Source organism: Pezoporus flaviventris, unplaced genomic scaffold (genome assembly GCF_033815535.1).
Source record: "Pezoporus flaviventris isolate CSIRO_AGI_PZ_B2104156 unplaced genomic scaffold, CSIRO_AGI_Pfla_v1 ptg000001l, whole genome shotgun sequence".
NCBI lineage: Eukaryota > Metazoa > Chordata > Aves > Psittaciformes > Psittacidae > Pezoporus > Pezoporus flaviventris.
In genome coordinates, this window is record NW_026892549.1 from 35,920,868 (window position 1) to 35,943,802 (window position 22,935).

General features: G+C 37.2%; 1 protein-coding gene across 8 annotated transcripts in view; it reads left to right on the forward strand.

The window, feature by feature from the left end:
- SLC4A10 (solute carrier family 4 member 10) overlaps positions 1–22,935 on the forward strand; it is a 151,049-nt gene that overhangs the window by 43,090 nt on the left and 85,024 nt on the right. For 6 of the 8 annotated variants that reach the window (XR_009743105.1, XR_009743103.1, XM_061451889.1 and 3 more), the window contains exon 2: positions 15,162–15,243. Coding sequence is in view for 6 of the 8 variants with exons in the window: in XM_061451889.1 (XP_061307873.1) it covers positions 15,162–15,243 (82 nt within the window). In the remaining 2 variants the exon portion in view is untranslated. Of the gene's footprint in view, positions 1–12,166; positions 12,357–15,161; positions 15,244–22,935 lie in introns of all 8 variants that reach the window. The other 2 variants (XM_061451910.1, XM_061451901.1) reach the window with 1 other exon arrangement.

Genomic DNA, 22,935 nt, shown 5'->3' on the forward strand with positions numbered 1-22,935 from the left:
ATTTTTCTACACTATTGCAGTTTTAAATACTCTTATTCTTTTTCTTAGTACAGGAAAGCTCTTATGGTGTGTGCTTTTTAGTGTTCTGTTACAGTCCATTGCACTATTACAGTTTAAAATAAAAAATATCTGGAATCATAACTAGCTTCCATCCTGCTGGGTTCCTGCTGATCACACAGGAGTTGTGCAAGGTACAAGTTAATGTAGGATTTCGCATACCTAATGGGGATTAACATCCCTGTCATGATCTGGTCTACTGAGAATTCCAATTGGAAATGGATTTATAGTCTTGGTGAATTACAAACTTGTTTCCTTGAGTTTTGAATTCTTCCAGGCTTACACCAGGAGGTGAAATGATACCAGAGCATAAAGGTTTAAAAAAAAAAAATTATTACACATAACTCTTAATTTTTTCCTAAGTGCTGATGCCCCTTTGTTTTTTAAGTGTGCGTATCTGTGACTTTAATAATGCAGCAGAGTGACAGGGAAGGAGTGAATTTCAAGTAACACTTTTATTTTTTTCCTTTTTTTCTTCTTCTCAGGCAGATCAGCTCCTAGAACTTTAAGTGTTAGCTGCAGTCTGTGTTTCCCATATATAGCACACCTGGTTGCACCCTTGTTTGGGGACTGAAAGCCCTGTGTAACTTCCTGGGATAGGTATGGTTTAAAATACATTAGCTGGCATTCTTCTGTTTACAGTCCTTTGACTTCAGAAATCTTCTACTAAAGATAAGTATCAGACATGCCAGCTGTGATGTTGAGCTTGGAAAAGAATAAGTATGCTCCAAGTAACAATACAAGCTTCTTAAAAAAATGACAAACGCTCCTTTCCAAAGAACCCAGACATCTGATCATCCAAGGTTGCAGAATAACACTTTACCAGGGATGTTGTTTACTCTCTTGTGTACTATGTCTTGTGAAGAATTAGGCAATCAGTATGCTATTCTGGCAGACGATCCATAAATACAATTAAAATTCCTGGGAAAACAGGGCTCAGATTAGTCCAGTTGTGCATTACTAAAGATTTATTAGTGTATGTTTGGCATGAATTTCTAATACAGTTATAGAGTATACAAGTATAAAATGCCTCAACTGGTACTGCTTATATGGACTTGGCATGCAATATAAACTTCAGTGGATTAAATACTCTTCTAGTGTAACTACGTCATAGCAAATCATCCTTATCAACTAGAATTTTAAATCACCATGTGATTTGTTAAAACAACTAATGTGTGTCAGATAGGGTATATGTAACAGCTTCAGATATAGACGTTTCAGGGTATATGAAAACAACAATCAGGACAGTAGTGTTTCCTTTCTGTTGTTTTTTTTGATTGCTTTACTGGTACTTGATTATGCTTTCTGATACTTTTCCTGCTTTTATATCAGCCTGTGCCCAGACTACACTTCCTTTGGTATACTCTGTCCTTCCTCCCTTGAGTTATAGCTGCCTTTGGTTCAGCTTCCTCTCTGGTGTTCCTGTCACTTCTTTTTTTCCCACAGATGCAAAGCTCCTCATCTCCTCCATTATCTGTCTATTTTCTTGATGGTTTTGGAATGTTACTGGTCTGAAAGAACCTGGAGGTTGTCTTTTTACCTCCTACTGTTCCCTCCAGCCCACGGAAGTATGTTCCCTTGTTTATTAACATGGCATCATCTGTGATCCTTTCTGTGGAGACTGTTACCTTCAGCAATATCTACTGTGAATTTAGGTCAGGGAAATTGGTACTTCTCTGCTGTTATTCTTAAGCTCTGCCTGCTCCCAGCTTTATTTATTAATTTACTTTATTTAACAATTGAATTACCTTCTGTCTGTTTTGCTGATGTTTTTATGGTCTGTATGCACACAACTCTACCTATTCTCATCTGTCTGACTTTCATTCATAATTTCTCACTTTTCAGTTTCCTTAGGGATGTCCATCCAACTCTATAGCTGCCTTGGTGCTGTTGTTTCTCATTTGAGTTGTATAACTGTGCCAAATCAGCTACACACTCAAGTTGGTCTTTCCTCTGCACTTGTTCTTTGAGTTCCTTTTCTGTGATAACTGTTTAAACGCTTTCACCATTTTTATTCTGCCTCTCCCCAAAAACGGGACTTTGCAAAACTTTCATTTTGTCTATCTTAATAACATCATTTCTGCTCATATTTCCTTTATTCCTCTGTACTTTCCTCTATCAGCTTATCAGTTCCCTTCAGGCTCTGATTTTTTTGTTCTTCTCATACAGTTCCAAACCCTTTTGACAATGCATGGTCCTGGCTGACTCCCAGTATCCACTTTCTCAGTTCCTAATGCCATCTGCCATGCTTCAGAGATACTGCAGACTATCTCTGGTGAAAATCTTTTGATTCTGTTGACTTTCTGCATTTCCTAATCTCTGGGATTTTTATCATCTGTTATGAGTATCTTTCTTTGCAGTTTTGCCAGTTCTGTATTTTTTTTTATTAATCATATACATTCCGTTCAGTTTATCTATTCCCCTCTCTCTCCATGTGAACTTCTTAAAACCAACCAATGTTGAAATTCAAGCTTCCTCTTCATTTAGTGAAACAGACATTAAATTTTTGTTTTGTAGTCTTTGAACCTGTTCCAATGAACCCATCCTTATCCCTATTCACCTTCTGACCTTCTGCTGTTCTTTTTCTTCCAATCTCCGTTTCTCTTCTTGAATTGCTTCGCATACACAAGAAATCCGAGTCTCTTCATGTTAAAAAAACCCAACACAGAACAACTCTCAATTTCAGAAGGTTCTGTTCACCAGATTAGCATTTTACCCCTAGACCTCCCTCATCTCGCCATACCCTGACTATGCTTTGTACAATTGTCTTAATTACTTGTCTTTCTAGAACTGCTCACTTCTGTTTTCTGACTTTTGCACAGAAATTTGTCTCACTAATGTTCCACTTCTTCCTGGATGATTTCCAGGCTAGTCCTTTATTCTCCTCCACTCCATCTGTCATCTCTCTGCGATGCTATGTTGTAGTCTTCACTAGATTTTGTTGTTCTTAGATATTTGTCATTTCTTGTTCTTCGACATTTGTCATTTTGTCCTTGTTGATTCTCTTTCTTTTCAGTTTCTTATAGGGTGGGTCTTCTCTGCCCCTCTTCCTCTTTTTGTCTGTAGGTGTGTGTTTAGATCTCTCAAGAATCCATCCTCAGTCTTTGCATCCTCCTCCACACCTTACTTCAGCTAATGTAGCCATAAACATGGCTTCTTTGTGCATCCCTGCTTTGCTTTTTAGTGGTCTTCCTCCAATCCAGTTAAACTATACGTATCTCAGAGAATTTTCTTGGTCTTTCGTGGTCATCTGAATATAATCATATCAGGAAGAATTACTGAGTTTTCTTTACTTTCCTCATGTGCTTTTCTTGCACTGTGCAGTTCCAAGGTCTGTCATTTCCTGTTTGTCCACGTAGCCATAAATCAGATTGGAGGCTTGCTTGCCTCAACACTGTGATTATTATGATCTCATCTGCCTGTCTGACGCTACTACTTACAGCTTTGCTTTACTTAATTACTGGTGTTAATATCATCTTCACTTACCATTCTGCCTGCATCACTTGCTTTTTTGTCTATTTACTCATCTTCTGAAATACAAACTTCTTTCTTTGAAAAGCATTAAATTTGCCTTCCCCTTTCCCTTCCAAGGGAGAGATTTTATAACAAAGTTGAATTTTGTGTTTTCTCTGCTGGTAGTGTTGGTTTTGATTTCCAATGCTGTTCATTTTACAGTCATTAGTACACTTGCTCTTAATGTGCCCAATCTTTGTTGAAGCTCCTCCTCAAAACTCCTTCTGTAGTCTGTAAAGTTAAGTATAGCCTGTTAATGACTGGGCAGGTGTTAGTTGTGTGCATCTTGTTATACTTAAGTTGCCAAGAATTCTTAACTTAAGGCTATATCTTGTTTGTATGCCTAGAAGCTGTAATGTGTCTTTTATAGGACCATTGAAATAGTTATAAATATGGTAATTTATTTGAAGTATTGACTATCACATCATGCATGTATTTCAGTATATATAGCAACAGAGCCCACAGACAGTTTTTCATTCTCCACACATGGTGTGTTTAATAACAATGCTAGTTAAAGAAAAGGTAGGCAGAATTTGCAGGTATAAGGAGGGATGCTTATAAGGCCAAATACAGATCAGAAGGTATTATTATTTTAGTACCTGTGTTGAGATCCTGCCAGAAGAGGAGGAGCTTATTCTGCTAAGCCTGATACAAACTTGGTTCAGTCTTTCATTTATTACAAGTAGCTTGTGGCATAATGTTTATATGACAAAAATTTTCTTTTTTGTATTTATCACAGAGAAATCCTTTAACAAATAAAAAGAAATAATAATTAAATAAATACTGAATAAAAATTCCTTAATACAAGGAGATGGTGTTGTCTTGGCAAGGAAGGCTATGAAAAGCATCTGCTGAATATTATTTTTCATCATTGTGCTTTTAACTATTTTCACTTTAGAGTAGTATAGTGAAATACAAGTAGTGATATGTAATTCAGAAATCTCATTACTTGTGTTGTGCCAGTAATACTTGGTATCTAGTAATTTCTGCCATTTTCTCAAAATACTAAACACTGGGGACACTTAGATCAGGGAGATGGAGTCTGAAAGGTGAAATTTAATGGGATACTAGTTATCCAGTAAATATATAAACAAGTAAATACTATGCCTATGAGAAGGGCTGAAAAAAAAATTGCTTTGGAAAAGTTTCCTTACCATTACCAAAATGGGAATGCAGTCCTAACAGCCTTTCTGTTCAAAATACTGTATCTATCACCACCAGAAAGACTCCTAAATTCTGAAGGAAGAGAGTAGTTAGAGGTTAGCTAATACCTTTCAAAGCTCTGATGGTTTTATCTTCCCTTGCTGTTCTCTATCTGCAGGTGCCTATGAGTCTGTCGGTTGAGTAGCATTATGAGAAAATAGACAATGAAAATGATGCTCTTTTCTAACAATAAAATCCTTTAATACAGAAGCACAAAACATGTATAAGCTGGTAATGCCATGTTCACATTTACTTTCTACTATACAGTAATACTTGTCCTTTTTCCTTTCTAAAAGTTATGTTCTGTAATTTCTATATAAAGCACACCGTTAAAGCCGTATCAGTTGTTTCTAACTTTCTATTGCTTGTTTTTATTGTCAAATATCTTAACTAGTCTAGAACAACAAGGTCATGGAGGTGATGATGTTTAAAGCTTCCAGATTACAGCAGATGTGTAATATGTACAAGTCTAATTCTTAGATCTCTAAGAGTTAGGAAGACCAGTTGAAGTACTATTTATAATTCATATTTACCTTTGATTTTTTGGCAGTGCAGTTCAAATTCCTGAATGTGTATCTTGTGCACTTGTGCTGTCCAGACTTTTAAACTGTACAGATACCTCATTGTCTAGTCCATTGTCATGATCACTTTCCCAATATATTTTCAGTGAGTCTTTGATATAAAAATTCTCTTTACAGTGCAGTATTTCATCTCCTGGGCAGAAGTGATGCACAAGTAACTTCAAAATTGGTGTCTCAGATCTGTTTATTTGTCCTGTTACTTCTCAGAACACATTATCAATTTCATTATCTCACTTGTTTTCTGCCTTTTGCTTTTCTCCCCACTGCTTCTGCACTGTGTACTGCTTTTCATAATTCCTATGTGAATTAATTAGAGTATCTGAACTTTCAGGTAGCAGATCATATCATCAGTGGCTTGGAGGACACAGTTATTTTTTATCTTTGTGAATAGAGTGGTTTCTGACTGTTTTCTCTGGCATTGCCCTCCCCAGTCACCATGGCTTCTTGATGCCCTGAGAGAGATGAATAATGAGAGCAAAGACAGTCAGAATGTCATTGTCTGATTATGAGATGGAGACTTTTTTCTTGTTTTATGCTGTGACTATATAGGCAGTGCAAAAGGCCTTTCCTTTTCCGTTAACAGTTTGTTTGTATGCAGCAAATATTTCTGGGTGATACAAATCTGGTTTTTTTTTTTTTGTTTGTTTGTTTGTTTGTTTTTTTCCCCCAATCACATCAATAACTGTTGCATTGGTAACAAAATCATTCATGACAACAAGATCACATAGATCAACCTAAATCTTTGGAGATGAAAAGTACTGGGTCATTTGTTGTGGATTTTCTGCTGAAGTTACTCCATGATGATATAGGTGATTTGGGAATTCATCAGACTAACCCCTCCATTTGAATTTGTACATTTTGGCCAAGAAAATTTACCAGTTGTCTTCAAGGAAGTTATTTACATGTTTCAATTTAAAAAAAAACCAAGTTAACCAAACACAATCATCTTTTCTCTTCTGAAGAGTAATAGATCATATAGAAGACAAGTCTGAAAGACTACAGGAATTTAATTTAATCTTCAGAAATGCAACAGAAAATTGTATGGTAGTCTGAGTTGTTTGTTTTTTTTTTTCTGACAATGGATGATGAAAGGGCCATATTATTTTTCAACACCTCAGGTTTGGTTTTGCTGCTGGTTGAGCACTAGTATCATGAGTGTTGGCAAACTTATTTGGAAGGTTAGTGATGAGTTTGGCTACATATGAATTGTCACACTTGATCAAACTAACAGTCCGTCTAGTTTACTACCCTGTCTCTCCAGACAGTCGTAATTTGACTGTTCTAAGTCTCAACAGTTTCCAGCCCATCTTCAGTGACAGTCAGTCTACCTAAGATCTTGTGTATCCGGTGGAAGCACCCATCTCTTTGCATTGATTATTGAAAAAGTGGATGGTGATGTCATCTCTGGTTAAGGCAACTTCAGTTAGCTACCAAAAGTTTTATGGAATTAATCCTTGTATTGTGCTTGTCAAGAGTGTTTGTCAACTGAAAATTGTGGATAGGTCTGAGAAACAGAAGTGATGTGTTGAACTGTAGTTGGCATACATTTGTATGTAAAAGATGCAGACTCCAGACTACATTATTTTTGTGGCTGTAAAGAAAGACCTCTCTCCTGTGTTCTAGCTGCTAAGACAGATTCTGATAAGTTGGTCATGACCTCTTTTCTTCATTGCACTTGCTACTTCCGCATGAGTAGTTGCTGCAAGAAGACTGCCTTCTATGATTCTTTTCTCTGACCCTAGTTCTAGGTAAAGAAGTCTCAAAACACGTCAACTTTTCCGAGGCTGAAGGCAGATCTTAGGAGGTGGGAAATGCATCTAACTTAAAACCAATTTATCTTAATGCTGATTAAGAAACTAGCAATTAACATAACTTACGGTTTTCTATTTGCTGCCCAGCATCTAATATCCTGTTGCATAGTGGGCTAAACTCAGCGTGTTTAACTACATGGAAATAATGCTGTTATTTTGGATCTGTCCTCACCTGGCATTGGGCCAAGAGAGAGCCTAGACATGCTAAAAGTAAATCTCATTTGGGCTTTGGATAAAGTCCTCGCATCCATCTTCATGCTGTTGGACTTCTCTGTAGTATCTGAGAGAGCCATTGCTGTGAATGAGAAAAGAGGATTTCAGCTAACGGGACTCACTGGGATGACGTAAGACATTTGAATAGTAATCACAGAGATAAAAAATAGCCATGCCTCAGGTTGAATTCTGTGCTGTTCTCGCCTTCATAATTTGTAAATATTTGACAGTGTAGTAAAGAAAAATATGAAGCAAAGGGAATAAAATCTCAGTCATGCAGATGTGACCCAGCTTAACTAGCAGCAAGGAACACTTTATTTTATTTATTTGGAGGTCTAGCTGAGACTAGCAACTGAAGAAAGATTAGTTTACAAAACCAGCAGATACAATATAGTAGGAAGGAAGGGGAGAAGTTACGGGAATCTTAACATGACTGCAAGCGTTCATAAAAACACCATAAGCTAGGTGCCTTCTTCAGGTTTCGTAAGGCGCTCACATCATTTAGGCATACCTGATAATTTTACTCTGAGGCATACAAAAGATGACAAGCACAGCTGCAATTAAATGGGCATGCTTCAAACAGGTACTGGAATCCAGAAAGAATTTAAAAGTTCATTATTTCCTTATAATATCCAATGCTGCAACAGGTTTATCGAGCCTTAGTGGGAACATTGTGTGTTTGTGATCCCCTCCCCTCCTTTTGTTGCTGCGGTTATCAGTACAATAGGTGTATGAAGAATAGATAACGTAACATATTTGCCTTGCAAATGTACAAAATATTGTTTCTACCTAACATGGCTTTCTAAGAAAGAAGATTCCTTATCAAATGATAGGGAAATATTTTAGTGATTATGCATCCATTTATGCATCAGTTCTTACTGGCTGTATTGCGTATAATGGTAAATAACTAGCACAGGATGATTCAAAGTAGATAAACACAGGGATTGCATATATTTGTGAGCATTTACTAGTCTGTAGAACTGCTTTGTGTTATTTGTGTGTGCATTTTCTGCATGCGTTTCATATCATTAATTTTATAACAATAGTATGTGCTTAGATTTAATGTCTGCAGTGATTATCTATGTTTACATGTTACAGGAATTGCATTATTACATTAAATGTGTGCTTAGTCTCAGGTCAGTAGCAAATGAGTTCTTTGGAGCTAGTGCTGATTAGTGCAATTTTTAGCAGGATTGAAGAAGATGGTATTTCTTTACTAAGCCATGCTAAACAATATCTTGGCTTTTGCTGTAAAGAGAAAAGGGAAAAAGAGGCAGAGAAGGGTGCTTCTATGCATATGAAATGCAGCCTTGGGGAAGATGCAAATCTGGAATGAAAACTAATTGCTTTCTATTTTGTTGCATAGCCTGGGCTATGTGGAGTAGGGCTGACCAAAAGGAGTATGTGCTTTATGGTAACTAGTAGTGATTACTGCAGAAAGCTGCCACAAACCCAGACCTTATTGAATTATAAATGTGCTTTGATGGGTCTTCCTTGATAGGTGGATAGAGAGGGAAAAGGGTGATAATAGTGAAGCTAGTGGAACAGAAAAGCAATTATATTTAATCAGAAAGATAAAATTCACTGTACTTCATACCTCGAAAGATTTCTAAATATGATTATATGTAATATAAATAATTAAATGCGATTCTATTAAAAAAGTTTGGATGTTAGGGTGTATTTTTTTCTTCCCTGTGCTTGTCTTCAGAAAGTGAAGAGAATTGTAGCATCTAAGTTGTGGGCGTACATATTGTACACTGAACTAGTTTTGTGTGGCTGTGTGTGTTCAAGGGCAGTTTAAAGGACAAGGCTGAACATGGCAGTCACCAGTGATTTGCATCCTACAACAGGGAAGCATCCATCTACATATAAACAGCTTTTTAGCCATTTAGGTTAATTATCTTTACAAGATAATTCCAAAAGGCTCTTGGCAGATCCTGAGTTCAGTAACTCACTTTTCTATGTTTTTAATAATGCCATTTTTTTCTGAAATGTCAAGCTGAACTTGACAAAAGGATCTTAAAAATAGAAATATTGTGTCATGGGTCTGCGAAATAAATACAGTACAAAACAATAATGCTGGAATATCTTCAGACTGGGAAGGCAATCACGGTGTGTATGTGATCTCTGGATAAGTGTTTAGAATTTCATTACAGACCATTTGAAAGCTGAATACACAAGGTTTACACCACTGACTTTATTTATTTCAGATTATGTATTTTATAATATATTACGGAGTTCCATCTTTTAATTTGTGTTTATTGATAATATGAAATAACTAGAATAATTTTATATTATAGCTTTCTATTGTTCATAGGAATGCAATATTTAATATTTTATGCTGACAGGTGTTCCTGAGTTCCAGATGGCATTGGAGAATTATGTAGGTTGTCTAATCATCAGTAAGTGGCTTATATGGAGAAGTAATTAATACCATGATTATTTTTCTTATGAGTCATCAGGTGTGTCATACAGAATTTCTACTGAGGAAAAGATCAAAATGGCTTCTGTTCTGCTGTATAAAAGTATACCAAAAAGGATTCTTTTTGGTTATGTTTTTATTTGTGCTGTGGGTGTATTAAGAATGTAATTAAAAAGGAAAAGGATTTTACCTGAAGGTATAAAAATGCTGAAAATTTTTCTGTAATATTAATACTCTCTGGAGCTGTTTTTTGTGTTGTGTTTCAGAGTAAATCAATCATCCAGTTTATTGAAAACACTGACCAAATATCAGAGACAGAAAATAAAAGTAGCCAGGTATGAAGAAAATTAGGTAGAAAGAAGGATTAAGAAAATGAGTAATTTCTGGTTTTCCATGTAAAATGAAAATTTTAGTGCTATCCATTGTTCAAAATATTGGCACCAAATACTATACAGGTGGAGCAGAGTACCTACTAAGGGAAGGTCAGCGAGACATATTTATTGCAACTGTTTAATAATTTTCTGTTGTCCAAACAATTTCCTGTTTCCTAATGTGTATTTATTGTTGTTCATTTATTCATTTATATTTATGGTGGTGATCAGCGCAGATGATCTTCAGTAGATGTTTGTGTAATGTTCAGGTAGCTTTTATGATACAAGCAATAGTGTCTTTTAAGATCATGCGTTGGTTTTCCTTTTTTAGTAAATACACATAAAAATACATATAATAAAAATTGTGTATTGTCACCTACACTTTAATCTACCTTCTTGTCATTTAGAATATGTGGAATATGTCCTAATTCCATCATCCAGAAATATCCTAAACTTCTACAAGTGTGTCTACGTTAGCACATTGGTATTTAAGAATGCTTTAGTGTGGATCCATCTTTGAAAAGAGGTACTTTCCTCCTTCCATTCATCTACCACATGATGAAAGCACCAACATTTCCAAGAGCTAGAACTAAAAATGCCCCAAAGCATCTGTCATACAATGATGCTTCTCAGCTTTTCTAAATGTGTGGTTTCTCCATTAATTTAAGTGGTCTGAGGTGTAGAAGGGCAGTGCATGGTTCTGGGAGGTGACAGGTTTAAGGATCAGCCTCTTTGCAACACAAGATGAATTACAGTTAGGGCTGTATCATAGCTAAAGAGGAAGCTTTGGGAAGCTTTCCAGGAGGTCATTTATACAGCTTTGAAATATCCCGGGTAGTGATCTTTATCAATACATTAGTAGAAAGGGCACTTTAGACATTTAAGTTTCTAAACCATGGGCCTTTCTATTCCTTCTGACTTAAAATTCCTGGCAACAGCTGCAGCCTCACTTTGTACTCTGATAAGCCGGTTGTTGATCTAAGGTTGAAAAGCAGTACTCCTACCACTCATGGTGACCTTCTTCCTTCATGACTGAATACCAAAAAGTGGAAGTCAGATGTCTTTGAAGGTTGTTGATTGCCTTTTAATTGTGTTCAAATACATGTTTCAGTGTTACAGTGTGTGGTGGCACTGTGAAGGATGCAGAGGATGACTCTACTGTCTGCTTTTCTATACTCACCACTGTATTTAAATTTCTAGTGTAAGGAGACAAAAATAGTAACAACTATGTCTGTAAGACTCATTAAGTTAGGTTTCTCTGTGAAATATGTGCAGCAGATGCTGCTATGTGGTGAAGGTCATTTCAGCATTCATTTGGAAAATGTAAGAGGTGAAATCATGGACTGAGTAGAGTTGCTGAGCCCTGGTTTCCAAGGAGCTTGTGGTTTCCACGTGAAAGCCTCAGCTTTTACTTACTCTTTTATCCCAGATACATTATTTCTTTTACTATGTGTTTGCTGATATTTTATTGCTTTAGGGAAATAAAAGGTTTGTACCTACGTTTAAATAAACCATGGTGTGATAACTATATAAAACAATAAAATATTTACAAATACAATTAAAAAGAGAGAGAAGTGTTAGGTTGTTTATAAATATATGCCATGTTTATTGTGCTCTGATTACAGCTTCACATAAATATAATTCTTCTGCAGATTGCTTTTGAATTAGGCTAATAGAATGCAAGCCCAGTATGCTTATTTTTGTGTGAACTTTGTCCAGTTAAGTTGTTAAAGCTGTGCACCTTAGAAGTATTAGAAGGTATTAATATACATTGGTTTGATGAAAAAACCCAAAACACTTTATGCCTAAATGTTGATTTTTGTCAGTCTGTGGTTTCCTATCATCGTATCTTCACGTGGGTAGAGTTTCCTAAATTGAATGATTTTCCACTTCTGTGGTGCTTTACAGTTCTGAAATGCTGTGTGAATATATTGTAGCACAGAGCAGCCTGGTCAGGAAGGTAGGTAAGTAAGTATTATTATCCCTATTTTACAGATGGGGAAGCTGAGGCACAGAGATTAAGTGAATTTCCCAAGGCCACACAGCAAGTCAGTGGCAGATCCAGGATTAGCGCTCGGGGACTTCCTGGATCCCTCTCCCATGCTTTAAGCAGTAGACCACAGTGTTCACTGGACTCAGCAAGCAACTCATTGCAATAATGGACAGTTCCAAGGACTCGTACCTGGTCAGTGTGTCCATACATTTTTTTGCAGACTCCTGCAATAAGTCAGTATGATTTGAATACCCTAGTTCTAGCAGATTTGTGCACTGTGTAAAATTTCTGACCTTCATCATCTTCAAATAGGTGAAAGGAGAAGTGTTAGAATTCTGAAATAAGCATCGCATGGCTGTGAAAAGCATTGAGTTTTCATGCTTACTTCTGATCCTGCTGAAACTAATGGGCAAAACTGCAGTGGATTCATGGCTTTATTAGTGTAGAGGTTGGTTGACTGCTTGGTACATTAAAAGTCATCCAGAGCCTGAATTCTATCTTCCATGACTATAGTTAGTCTTGCCTACATTTTCGGTTTGAAACTCTCATTTATTGCAACACTTAAAAATAACGATTTTATAGTTTTTCTGAAAAGGTAATAAAAAGCAGATTATAAACTAAAATTAGGTTTCTAGTCTCTAGACATCATGGGAGAGTGGAGTGGATCTGCCTCTATTTTTACTTGTATGGCAATAGTGTTTACCTCCAACTAAGATTAAGACCTAATTGCACTAAGCTAATAGTGAGCCCTTCCCTCCTGTCTCCCCTCCTCCAAGGAGGTAGTACAGGAATAACAGAAATAACTTCTGTACTGGTAAATGCAAGGTGGCTTTCATACTGCTCCCTGGAAGTGAGAGTGTACAGTGCAAGGCCTGTTTAATTGGTCTTTGCTCAGACTTTGACAAGTGAATTGGCAACAACACAATACTCCCAATTAAGCTGTTTTTCCCTATAATATTAATGGAATAAACCCACTTCTGAGAATGAGGCGAGACTGAGATTTGCTGTGACATTACAGGAAGAGGAGGCAGGGAAGGAAAAGATTGCCAGAAGCTGAAAATTGAACACATGGGAAAGGAGAAGTCAAAGTGTATGAGCATATTTTGATAAATATTAATGAATTAATTTGTATTTAATTTACTTAGATAATCTGTAAAGGCTTTAAACTGTCCAGCGATTTAATGTGTTCCCCACTGTAAATTTCTCCTAACATTGTTTCCATGAGGCCTTTTCGGTATCAGTAAAATACTGATGGCTGTCTTATACTAGAATAACACTATTTCTGATACGGCTGCAGTACAAATATGGACTTTGGCATCCTGCCTAACCATTCACCCAGGGCATGGCATCATGCCAACGTAACGAACGCCCAGTTGTGTCTAAACTGCTTAAAATAATGGATTCATTTTTACCTAAGATGATAAAATGGTTTGTTTGTATTATACTGCCCTGGTACACCTTAATAGATTATTAGGTTCTAAATTATTAAAAGACAAACCGGTTTCAATAGAAGGCCTCTTCTCATTGCCACATTGTAGTTACATACTGTTATCTGTGGGAAAGCTCTAGTAAAGATCCTGTAACACTCTAAGTCTCTCTTTCTTTCTTTAACAGCCCAGATGCTTGGAGCTGACACATTCCCAGGATTTTTCTGTATAACATGGATACAGCATGATAGCTATTTTTAAAAAAGAGAGGAGCCTGAAACAAAAACTTATATCCGGAATGCATGATATCCAGCTCTAGATGTGAATCTTTTTGCCTGGGGCATCTGCTCTTTAAGGAGAGATGCTTATGTAGTTAATTTCTTGTTATATTTGGTTTCATTCTATATATAGATTCAGATATTTAGCATGTAACATTGATATTCAAATTCCCTTGCTTCAGACTTCTATTAAAGTACGAATTTTATACACTGGAATCAAGCAGTTCTAGTTCTATTATTGCTTACTAAAACCCTTTCACTAATGACAAGTAAATATGTATTCATGATACATTAGTTCATGTTTTTGTATAATTCATCTTTTTGTCTTCATCATAACTTACTGGAAACCAACACTAAATCATGTTGTGAAATATAGGCTGTGCTTAGTAACTGTATTTTTACAATTGGTGATGTCAAGCTCATAGTAAAGCCAGTATTTGTTTTAGCCCTGTTACTGAAATCCCGAAAGATTTCTCTACTTAGGGAAATGTGATTTCCTCCCCTTCCCTTCTTCATGTCAGAAGTGACCATAATAACTAATTTCTGCAATTTTTTTAGACTAAACATGATACACTAATTCATCACGTGGTACTTTTACAGTGCAGTAGAGAATAGCTAAAATGCATGTATGATCACAGTATAAAATTAAACAAGAAATATATGTTCTTAAGGAAGAACAGCTTCTCTCTTTTCTACTATTACTTTTTCTCTCTTCCTTAATTGTAATTACAGTTGGTGTTTGTAAAGAAAAGCAAAACCTTTGCAATTCACCAGTAAGCAAAGTCAGTTGTTTTCATGGTATTAAAGTATTCTTTCTTACCATGTTGTCAATGAGTATCGTTCTCTAGCTTTGCCAAAGTATAGGGAGTGTTTGTGTTAATGATTTAGAAATTCTATATGTAGCTCAGGATCCTGGTCAAAAGACAAAAATACATGTACAGTCCCTTTCTTCAAGAGTACAGGAATAAAGCTGCCTCTACCAGACATTTCTTCCCTCATCTGTTTTGTTTTCCTATTGACTCATCTTTTTCTTAGTTCCCAGTAACCAGTGTTTATTCATCATTTTGCAGGTTTTAACATTTCTTCACATGTCAGTTAGGTATAATCTTTCTTCAGTAAAAACTGAGGCATGAAGAATAGATTTTAATAAGAAAAATTATATTCTTAAAAGCTTTTTTGTTCCTGAGTAGAAAAAATTAAATATTAAAAGCATTTTTGTTTCATAATACTATACAAGCTTGCAAATTTTCCAGATGAGCAGCAGCTTACCTGTCCTTGTTTGTGTTTTACAGAGGAATGATGAAGAGGCTGTTGTGGATAGAGGTGGAACTCGCTCCATTCTCAAGACACATTTTGAAAAGGAAGATCTAGAAGGTGAGAGAGAGTTTTTCTGTGCATTACATTGTCTCTTTTTTTCTGAAGGTACTGAAATGCAGTTTCAGTGTGTATACTTACTTTGAGCATGGGTACAAAAAGAGTGAACAAGAGAGTAGAATCCTACGATTCATTTTAAAAAGAGAAATACTACTCTCTTCTCACACTGGTGCTCAGGTAGAGATGATGGTGGAAAGAGCTGGCTGGTTCTCAGTAATCTATAATCAAATCCTGTCAGCATGTGTGTATGACTTTAGATAAGTCTTTCTACCTTTAAGTTTCGAAATATGTAAATGCAAACAGGATTGATGATTTAGGGGGTATAATGCCTTCTACGCTTGCTTTACCATCCCCATCTAGTTGCCTTGCCACATCTTCAGCTGAACAAAAATATTCTGAAGTGACTCAGATTTTACACATACCTGATAATACACACTCCAGAAACCACCTAACGTCATGTAGAAGAAAGTGAGAAGTTGTGAGAACTATCTTATTATATTGGCCTAATAATTCAGATAGTCTCAGAGTTGCATTTCACTCTGTTTAGTGGATCCCAAACTTATTCTTTACTTACACTGTTGTATGAAGTTGTGTAACACCCCTCCCTCCCCCAGATCATAACTACTGGATGAAACTGAATTTCTGTTGCACATATAATATCCCATCCCAGAGACTGGAACTTACTGGTTTTATTTGTTAGCTTCTTGTGGTGGGATGTAGAAGGTTCTTGTATTTGTCATACACAGCCACCAGAACTAGCCAAAGTGAAATACTAAGATCTGGAGTGTATTTGAACTTCCTACATCTGAAAAGTTATCTGCCTCATGTCTAAAGAGAGTTCTCTCTATCTGTGCATATACTTGAGCTTTCTAAATGCCTGCCCTTGACTACTTCATCATATTTTTTTTCTTCTCCTTTCACTCTGGCTGTATGAATTTTGTGTTCTTTGCTACGTGGTGGCCATATTGATTTCATGTGAATATCAACATGATGCACAACTCCCTGTTTTGCTTCCCTCAGCAGTGCCTCAAAAAGCATTTTGAAAGGGGCCTGGATGTGTTAGTCTGTATGAGGTAATCTCTTACAGAAGGATGTGCCGCTCAGTGTAGTATGTACAAGATAGGCAGCTCTCTGCTCAGTCTGTGGCAAGTCTGTATACGTGCAAGGGTAGATCTCGGGTAACATGTTTCCAAAGTGGCATTTAGGGTTTTTCTGTGTCTTCATGGGGTAAATGGCTACCAGTGGATCAGGCTGGCTATGACAATTTTGAACTTAAGAGCGCAACCCCTTTTTTTGAATCTCAACGCTTAGTCTTCTGTAGTATTCAGTCCCTTGATCGTGTCTTTGGACAGAGTGAAACTATTGTATCTGGTGTCCTTAGAGAATGCAAGCTCCCTGCATTCTCCATCTCCATAATGCTGATTCACAGAATTTTCTGTTGGGTTATCCTACCCCCAAAAATTCCTTTTGCTGAGTCATTTTACAGTTGATGGTAAGGTGGCATTATAGAGATGTACAATTTTCTAGAGAATGACATCTTTAAGTCAGTCACCTGGGTAGACTCAGGTGTTAAGGAAATCAGGATGACTGTGATGTTGCGCATGTGATTGCATGGAACCTAAAGCTTCATCTCAAAATTTGAACAAGTATGTAGTTTAAAAATGTTGTGGTTTAAGCCCAGCTGATAACTCAGAACCAAGCAGCCGCTCGCTCACTTTCCCCTTTCTTCCTCTCTGGCTCCTGGTGGGATGGGGAGGAGAATCAAAAGAGTGTAAACCGCACGGGCTGAGATAAGAACAGTCCAGTAACTAAGGTATAACACAGAACTGCTGCTGCTACCACCAATAATCATAGAATTATAGAATAGTTAGGGTTGGAAAGGACCTTAAGATCATCTAGTTCCAACCCCCCTGCCGTGGGCAGGGACACCTCACACTAAACAATATCACCTAATGACTCGTCCAGCCTGGTCTTGAACACTGCCAGGGATGGAGCATTCACAACCTCCCTGGGCAATAAACACAAGTGATGGACAATACAATTGCTCAGCACCCACTGACTGATGCCCAGCCTGACCTGAGCAGCAATCTGGGCCTTCCAGGTGACTCCTCCCAGTTTATATATTGGGCATGACATGCTGTGGAATTGAATACTCCCTTGGCTAGTTTGGGTCAGGTGTCCTGTCTCTGCTTCTTCCCGGCTTCTTGTGCCTCTCTTCACTGGCAGAGCATGAGAGACTGAAAAGTACTTGATTGGGGTAAGCATTACTTAGTAACAACTAAAATATTGGTGTGTTATCAGCATTGTTCTCAGGCTAAAGCTGAAACACAGCACTATGCACATAGAAATATAACTGTTACAGCTGAACCCAGGACAAAAAACTATGTAATTACTATTTTTCACCACCATCTTGTATATATATGGAGTTGCTCCTGTGAAATACCAGTGAAATATTCTTTCAAAAATCTGCTCCGAGGGTATTATCAATAGAAATCAGAACGTGACAGTGACCCCCCCCCCAATCTTTCCGTAAGTTTAAATTGTTTAGAATACTGAAACATTTTGTAGCTAGCCAATGAGTCTGCTTTCCTTTAAAATAAAATCACACTGCTCCCTAATGTTCTAACAATCATTCAGTATAGAATCCTTCATAATGCGGTTAGCTTTCTCAGATAAATTTCATGTCCAATCTAAGATCAGATCAGTGTGTGTATAAATATATAACTGCATCCAGAAATACCAAGTGAAATAAAAAGATCATAAGAGATTGTAAAATTTAATATCCAGTTGCTGTTAATAGCATGTCCATTTGTTTTGCAGGACAACGAGGCACTTTTCCATCTGGAAGCAGTGGATGTGACTCAGAAATGTCACTTTCTTATTTTTATCCAATGTACATTGTGTTGGGTTCTGCTGAAAGCTTACCTTTTTCATAATGACATAAAAGATATAAAATATGAAATTATATAATCAGGTGCTAATTGCATAGCTTAGTAAAAAATCATATAATTAGATAATTAATATGTATTGTCTAATTAGTTCTTTGACAGATACTTAATTGGTTTTATGTTTTAAAAATATAAATAGGTAGTTACTGAATATTCTAGCAAAGACTAGTTCTGACAGGGTTTAAGTTTATATCAACAACACCTCAAACCTGCAATTCATATGAAGAACTAAAGGTTCTTTAAATCTGAAAATCATTATTCTATTTCTTCTGATGAAATTTTAAAATTTTAAGTATTTTTCTATATTTTTATTTTATACGATCATCATTCAAATGACAGAAATACTGATTTAAATGTGTACTGAAATTTCTATCTGAAATTTCTTCGCCCAGCACATATTTGTATTTTGGCACAGCCACTGAGGAAATATAAGTATAAATCTTGCTGAAAGCATGAAAATATCCTGGTGATTAATGCTGCCTAGAAGAACATCCACAAGATCAGAATTTTGCCTTGGTCTCTTTTGATCAGTGTTTTTATCTTCCCTGAGCAGTATAATGAAAATCTGGGGAGACAGGACAGGAACTGCAGTACTTACAGGAACAGAAGAGGTGTGGCGCTTGTCTTAATGCCAGTAATGATGCTTGCAGTATATACTTTGAATTGTATTGTTTTATTTAAGTGCTTCAGAAGTAGACTGTTTGCAGAACTTTGGCATTCAGATTTTCAGCATGGATGATTTTTATCATGTAATTCATTTTTTTGCTCATGGTTTAGTGGGAGCTGTCCCTGCCCATGGCAGGGGGGTTGGAACTAGATGATCTTAAGGTCCTTTCCAACCCTAACTGTTCTATGATTCTATATTTTTGTTCTGAATTGTAAGGTCAAGATCGGTCACTAATACCAAAGAGATCATTTGTCTGACTGTTGCATTATTGAAAGGACAGAGAAGGCATTTCTAAAAGCAAACCAAGAAGCCTGTCTCTCCTGGTTTTAATCACATACTTTGCATGTTATCTTTCAGTATGTGCGCAGATCAGTGGTGAAATTCCTAAATGAGAATTGGGCATTGATTCTGGATAGTAAAGTACTTAATTGCAAAAGGACAGGTTGTACATGTACCTGAACTGGGAGCAGGTAGGCAAGTTTTCATAAACAGATGTGCACAGTTGCACTCAGCTTACTCCCTGTTGTCATCTCTGGCTGTCTGCCATTGCTTCAGTGGATGTTCAGTAGTAACAGTTTTCTGACAAAATGTATATACCTACTTTTTCTCTCATAGATTAATAATGTTTGGATCGATCTCCATGTGTTGCAACTTTTGGACTATATAGGTGCGCAAAAGGATTGGCACTAAGTGCACTCTCACTGAAGGATTTTGCTTACAGCCACCATATTACCTGAGAACGAAAGTGACTGTTCCATGGCTGTCCTTGTTAGTGGTGTTCAGCTGCAGATCCCGGATTTTTGTGGCAGGATTTCAGAACTGCTGTGGTTTGAGAAGAAGCTTCAATAGAGAGATGACTGAAGACAGCATTATTATGTGGAGGTTCAGGGATGAATTCTGGCTCTGTTGGAGGAAATCACAAAATGATCCTTGATTCAGAGAAGTCAGGATTTTGCTTAAGCTTTTTTATGTTTCATACATTTTATCTGTCTAAGTGGTGTGGGAAAAATTTGTCTCATGGGAAATCAAGTTTGTCATCTTTCATGTCTCTCAGGATACATAACATGCCGTATGCAGTATATAAATCGCTGTACATCAGATTATTCATTCTGAAACTTTTGACAAAATTTAGATTATGTGGACTGATTACTGAAAGTCGCAAAAGACTTCAAGCTAAATTAGGAAATAAACAACCCTGAATAGGATGCAAAAGCTGAGGATTTAAACTTAATAAATGAGAAATTAATTCAAAATGTTAAGCATGCTTGTAGCGATACTTTGTATTTAACAGCCTGCATGAAGATTGATTTAGGTAGTAGATTTTGTTCTGCTGACAAAAAAAAGAGAAATCCTGGAGTATTTAATTATTCTCTTTTAAAAATGGCTATTTTAGTTATTATTACTTTCTAGATTTCTTCCAATTTGTGACAGTAATTAAAAAAATCATTTTGATGACAATTTCACTATACACAGTTAGGGTCAATATATGTAAAATCGCCATATATTATTAATAGAAATAACATGACAGTGGACCTGTCTGCCACTAACATTATTTACCTGAGAGTTAATAGCAGCTCACAGGACTGAGAGGAGATAAATCTTATTAACTTGCCGGCTTTGATTCTGCTTTGCCCCCATGTAGAAGCAAGTCAGTTACTAGTTCTTCTAGGCTAGACAGGAACACTGACCAAGATCTCCCCTCCCTTTTAATAACAGCTTGGTATAGCTTATTGTGAATAATTTTTTACCCCATCAGTACAGATCCCCTCTCCAAGCTTCCTTGCCTCTGCTTCCCTTGGATGCCCCATTCATCCTAATGTGCACGCACACCTACCTGTGCTCCTTGTATCAATGTTTGTTAGATTTAGAGGGGTAGAATATAAAGTGTGGAAGTAAAGAGTTGGAGAAAGATTCAGGTTAGTCTATGCCTGTAATGTCAGCTTTATAAGCATGAAATTCTTTCATTTTGTTGCCTGTGAGGTATTACGTGCTCTAGTTTGTTCCATTTGTCATTTCTAAGGCACATCTTTCTCTATTTTTGACTCCTTTTTGCTGTGTCTCTCAATATTTGTCAAGATCTCGCGTTCTCCTGAGCTATGCTTGCACTCTTGCCCTGCAATCACCTGAAATCATAGAATCATAGAATAGTCAGGGTTGGAAAGGACCTTAAGATCATCTAGTTCCAACCTCCCTGTCATGGGCCAGGACACCACCCACTAGGCCAGGTTGCTCCAGGCCTTGAGCAGCCTTTTCCAGTGCCTCACCATCCTCACAGTAAAGAATTTATTCCTTATATCCAACCTAAATCTCCCCTGTTTCAGTTTGAATCTATTACCCCTTGTCCTGTCACTACAGTTCCTGATGAAGAATCCCTCTCTGGCATCCTTGTAGGTCCCCTTCAGATACTGGAGGACTGCTGGAGGTCCACACACAGCTTTCCTTCTCTAGGCTGAGCAGCCCCAATTTTCTTAGCCTGTTTTCATATTGTTGCTTCACATGGGTCTCTTGTCCCTTGTTTGTGGGAAGATGGTTCGCCTTGAGGATTCATGAACAACTCTGCAGGACATGTTCACATTCTGTGTCTGCTGAGGTTTTTGGCAAGGTCTGAGACCTGATCTCATGACAGGACTGTGCACACCTGAACTGCTGTGGAGCAACATGAGGAAATCAGGAATGAACATAAGTACAGTTAAAAAGACTTTTTAACCCAGCCACAAAATGGAAAAATGTTTCGTTAAAAGGAGAGATTTGTCTGGATGGCAATGATTGATGAGGGCTCTTTAAAAGGTCCTTAACTTTAATGACTTCAATGAGATGCGCTTATCCTCCATATTCAGTATGTCCTTAATGCTTGCTTGAGCCAGGGATGTTGTTTATTCTTTTTTCTATATAATTTCTGCTGTAATTTAACCTAAAACATAAGTTGCATGCATGATGTAAAAATTTTGTGAAGGCTTTCTTGGCAGTTCCTCCCAGCATGGCAAAAAGGTGAAAAATGTCCCCTGAGCAGACCATAACCACAAACAGCAATGTAACTGCTGGTTTAGGAAGTATTGTTTTTGTTCTTTCTGCTTTCGCTTTAGCTCTGCCTCCCTGCTACACTACAGTAACGAATCATGAGTCATGTATTGTCTACTCCTACACAATTCACTATAATCACTTTTTCTTCTATAAGGAAGGACTGCTGGATTTCTGTCTCTACTCACTGTTGATTTTTGAGAGGATGGAAAATTGCGTTAGGTTTAGCTGTAGCTGGCAATACATAAAAGAGGCTTCAAAGCACTCTTTCCAGAGGAGGAAGAAAGCCCTCTAGTCCTGCTGAGGTCAGCAGTGATTTGAGACTTGGCTCAAACCACTGGCAAAGTATTCTCTCTCAAGGCATCTTGACTTTGCAGTGTGTTTCCTTAGTAGGTCACAGAAGTCTGCCTTTCCTCCTTCTGGAGGTGTTTCAAGACCCATCTGTTCCGTTATCTGCCCCTTCATGTCATGCCTGTGAGCAGGGATCTGAAAGGCTTGGTCTCAGTAGGTGCCTAACACAGATTCAGAACCTTCCAGGTTGAAGGCAGCGCAGGCAGATGTACCATGTGCGCCTGGCACTTACAAACATTCACATCCAGGGCAGTCACTTTTTTATGCGGTAGTTATCACCTTCACTATGGAGCAATTAAAGTACTTGCTTGAGTCCCACATGAATGGTGTAGCATGGAGGCCTGTGGAACCTTTACTGGTGGGGAAGCAGGGAGGTGAATGTAGATTGTATTTTTTTTTCTTACCAGATGGCTGTGTTTTTTCTGTGTTAAATTTGTGCTTGGAAGAAGAATAGTAGGCACTGGGGCAAAAAATATGTGTACTTTTAGCGTTCCATTAAAAAGATCTTAATTCCTCTAAATTAAGGGAAACATTTAGAATCCCTTTCTCTCAATCTCCATTTTCTGTTGCAATGTCACATTCATTCAAACAATTCTAATGAGATTTCCAGAAGTTCCTAAGTGAAGTCATCAAGCGCCATAAATTATAATGGGTGCATGTTTTCAGGGCTTTAGAAATCCCACTACATTTCCTTTCCTTCCCATTTAC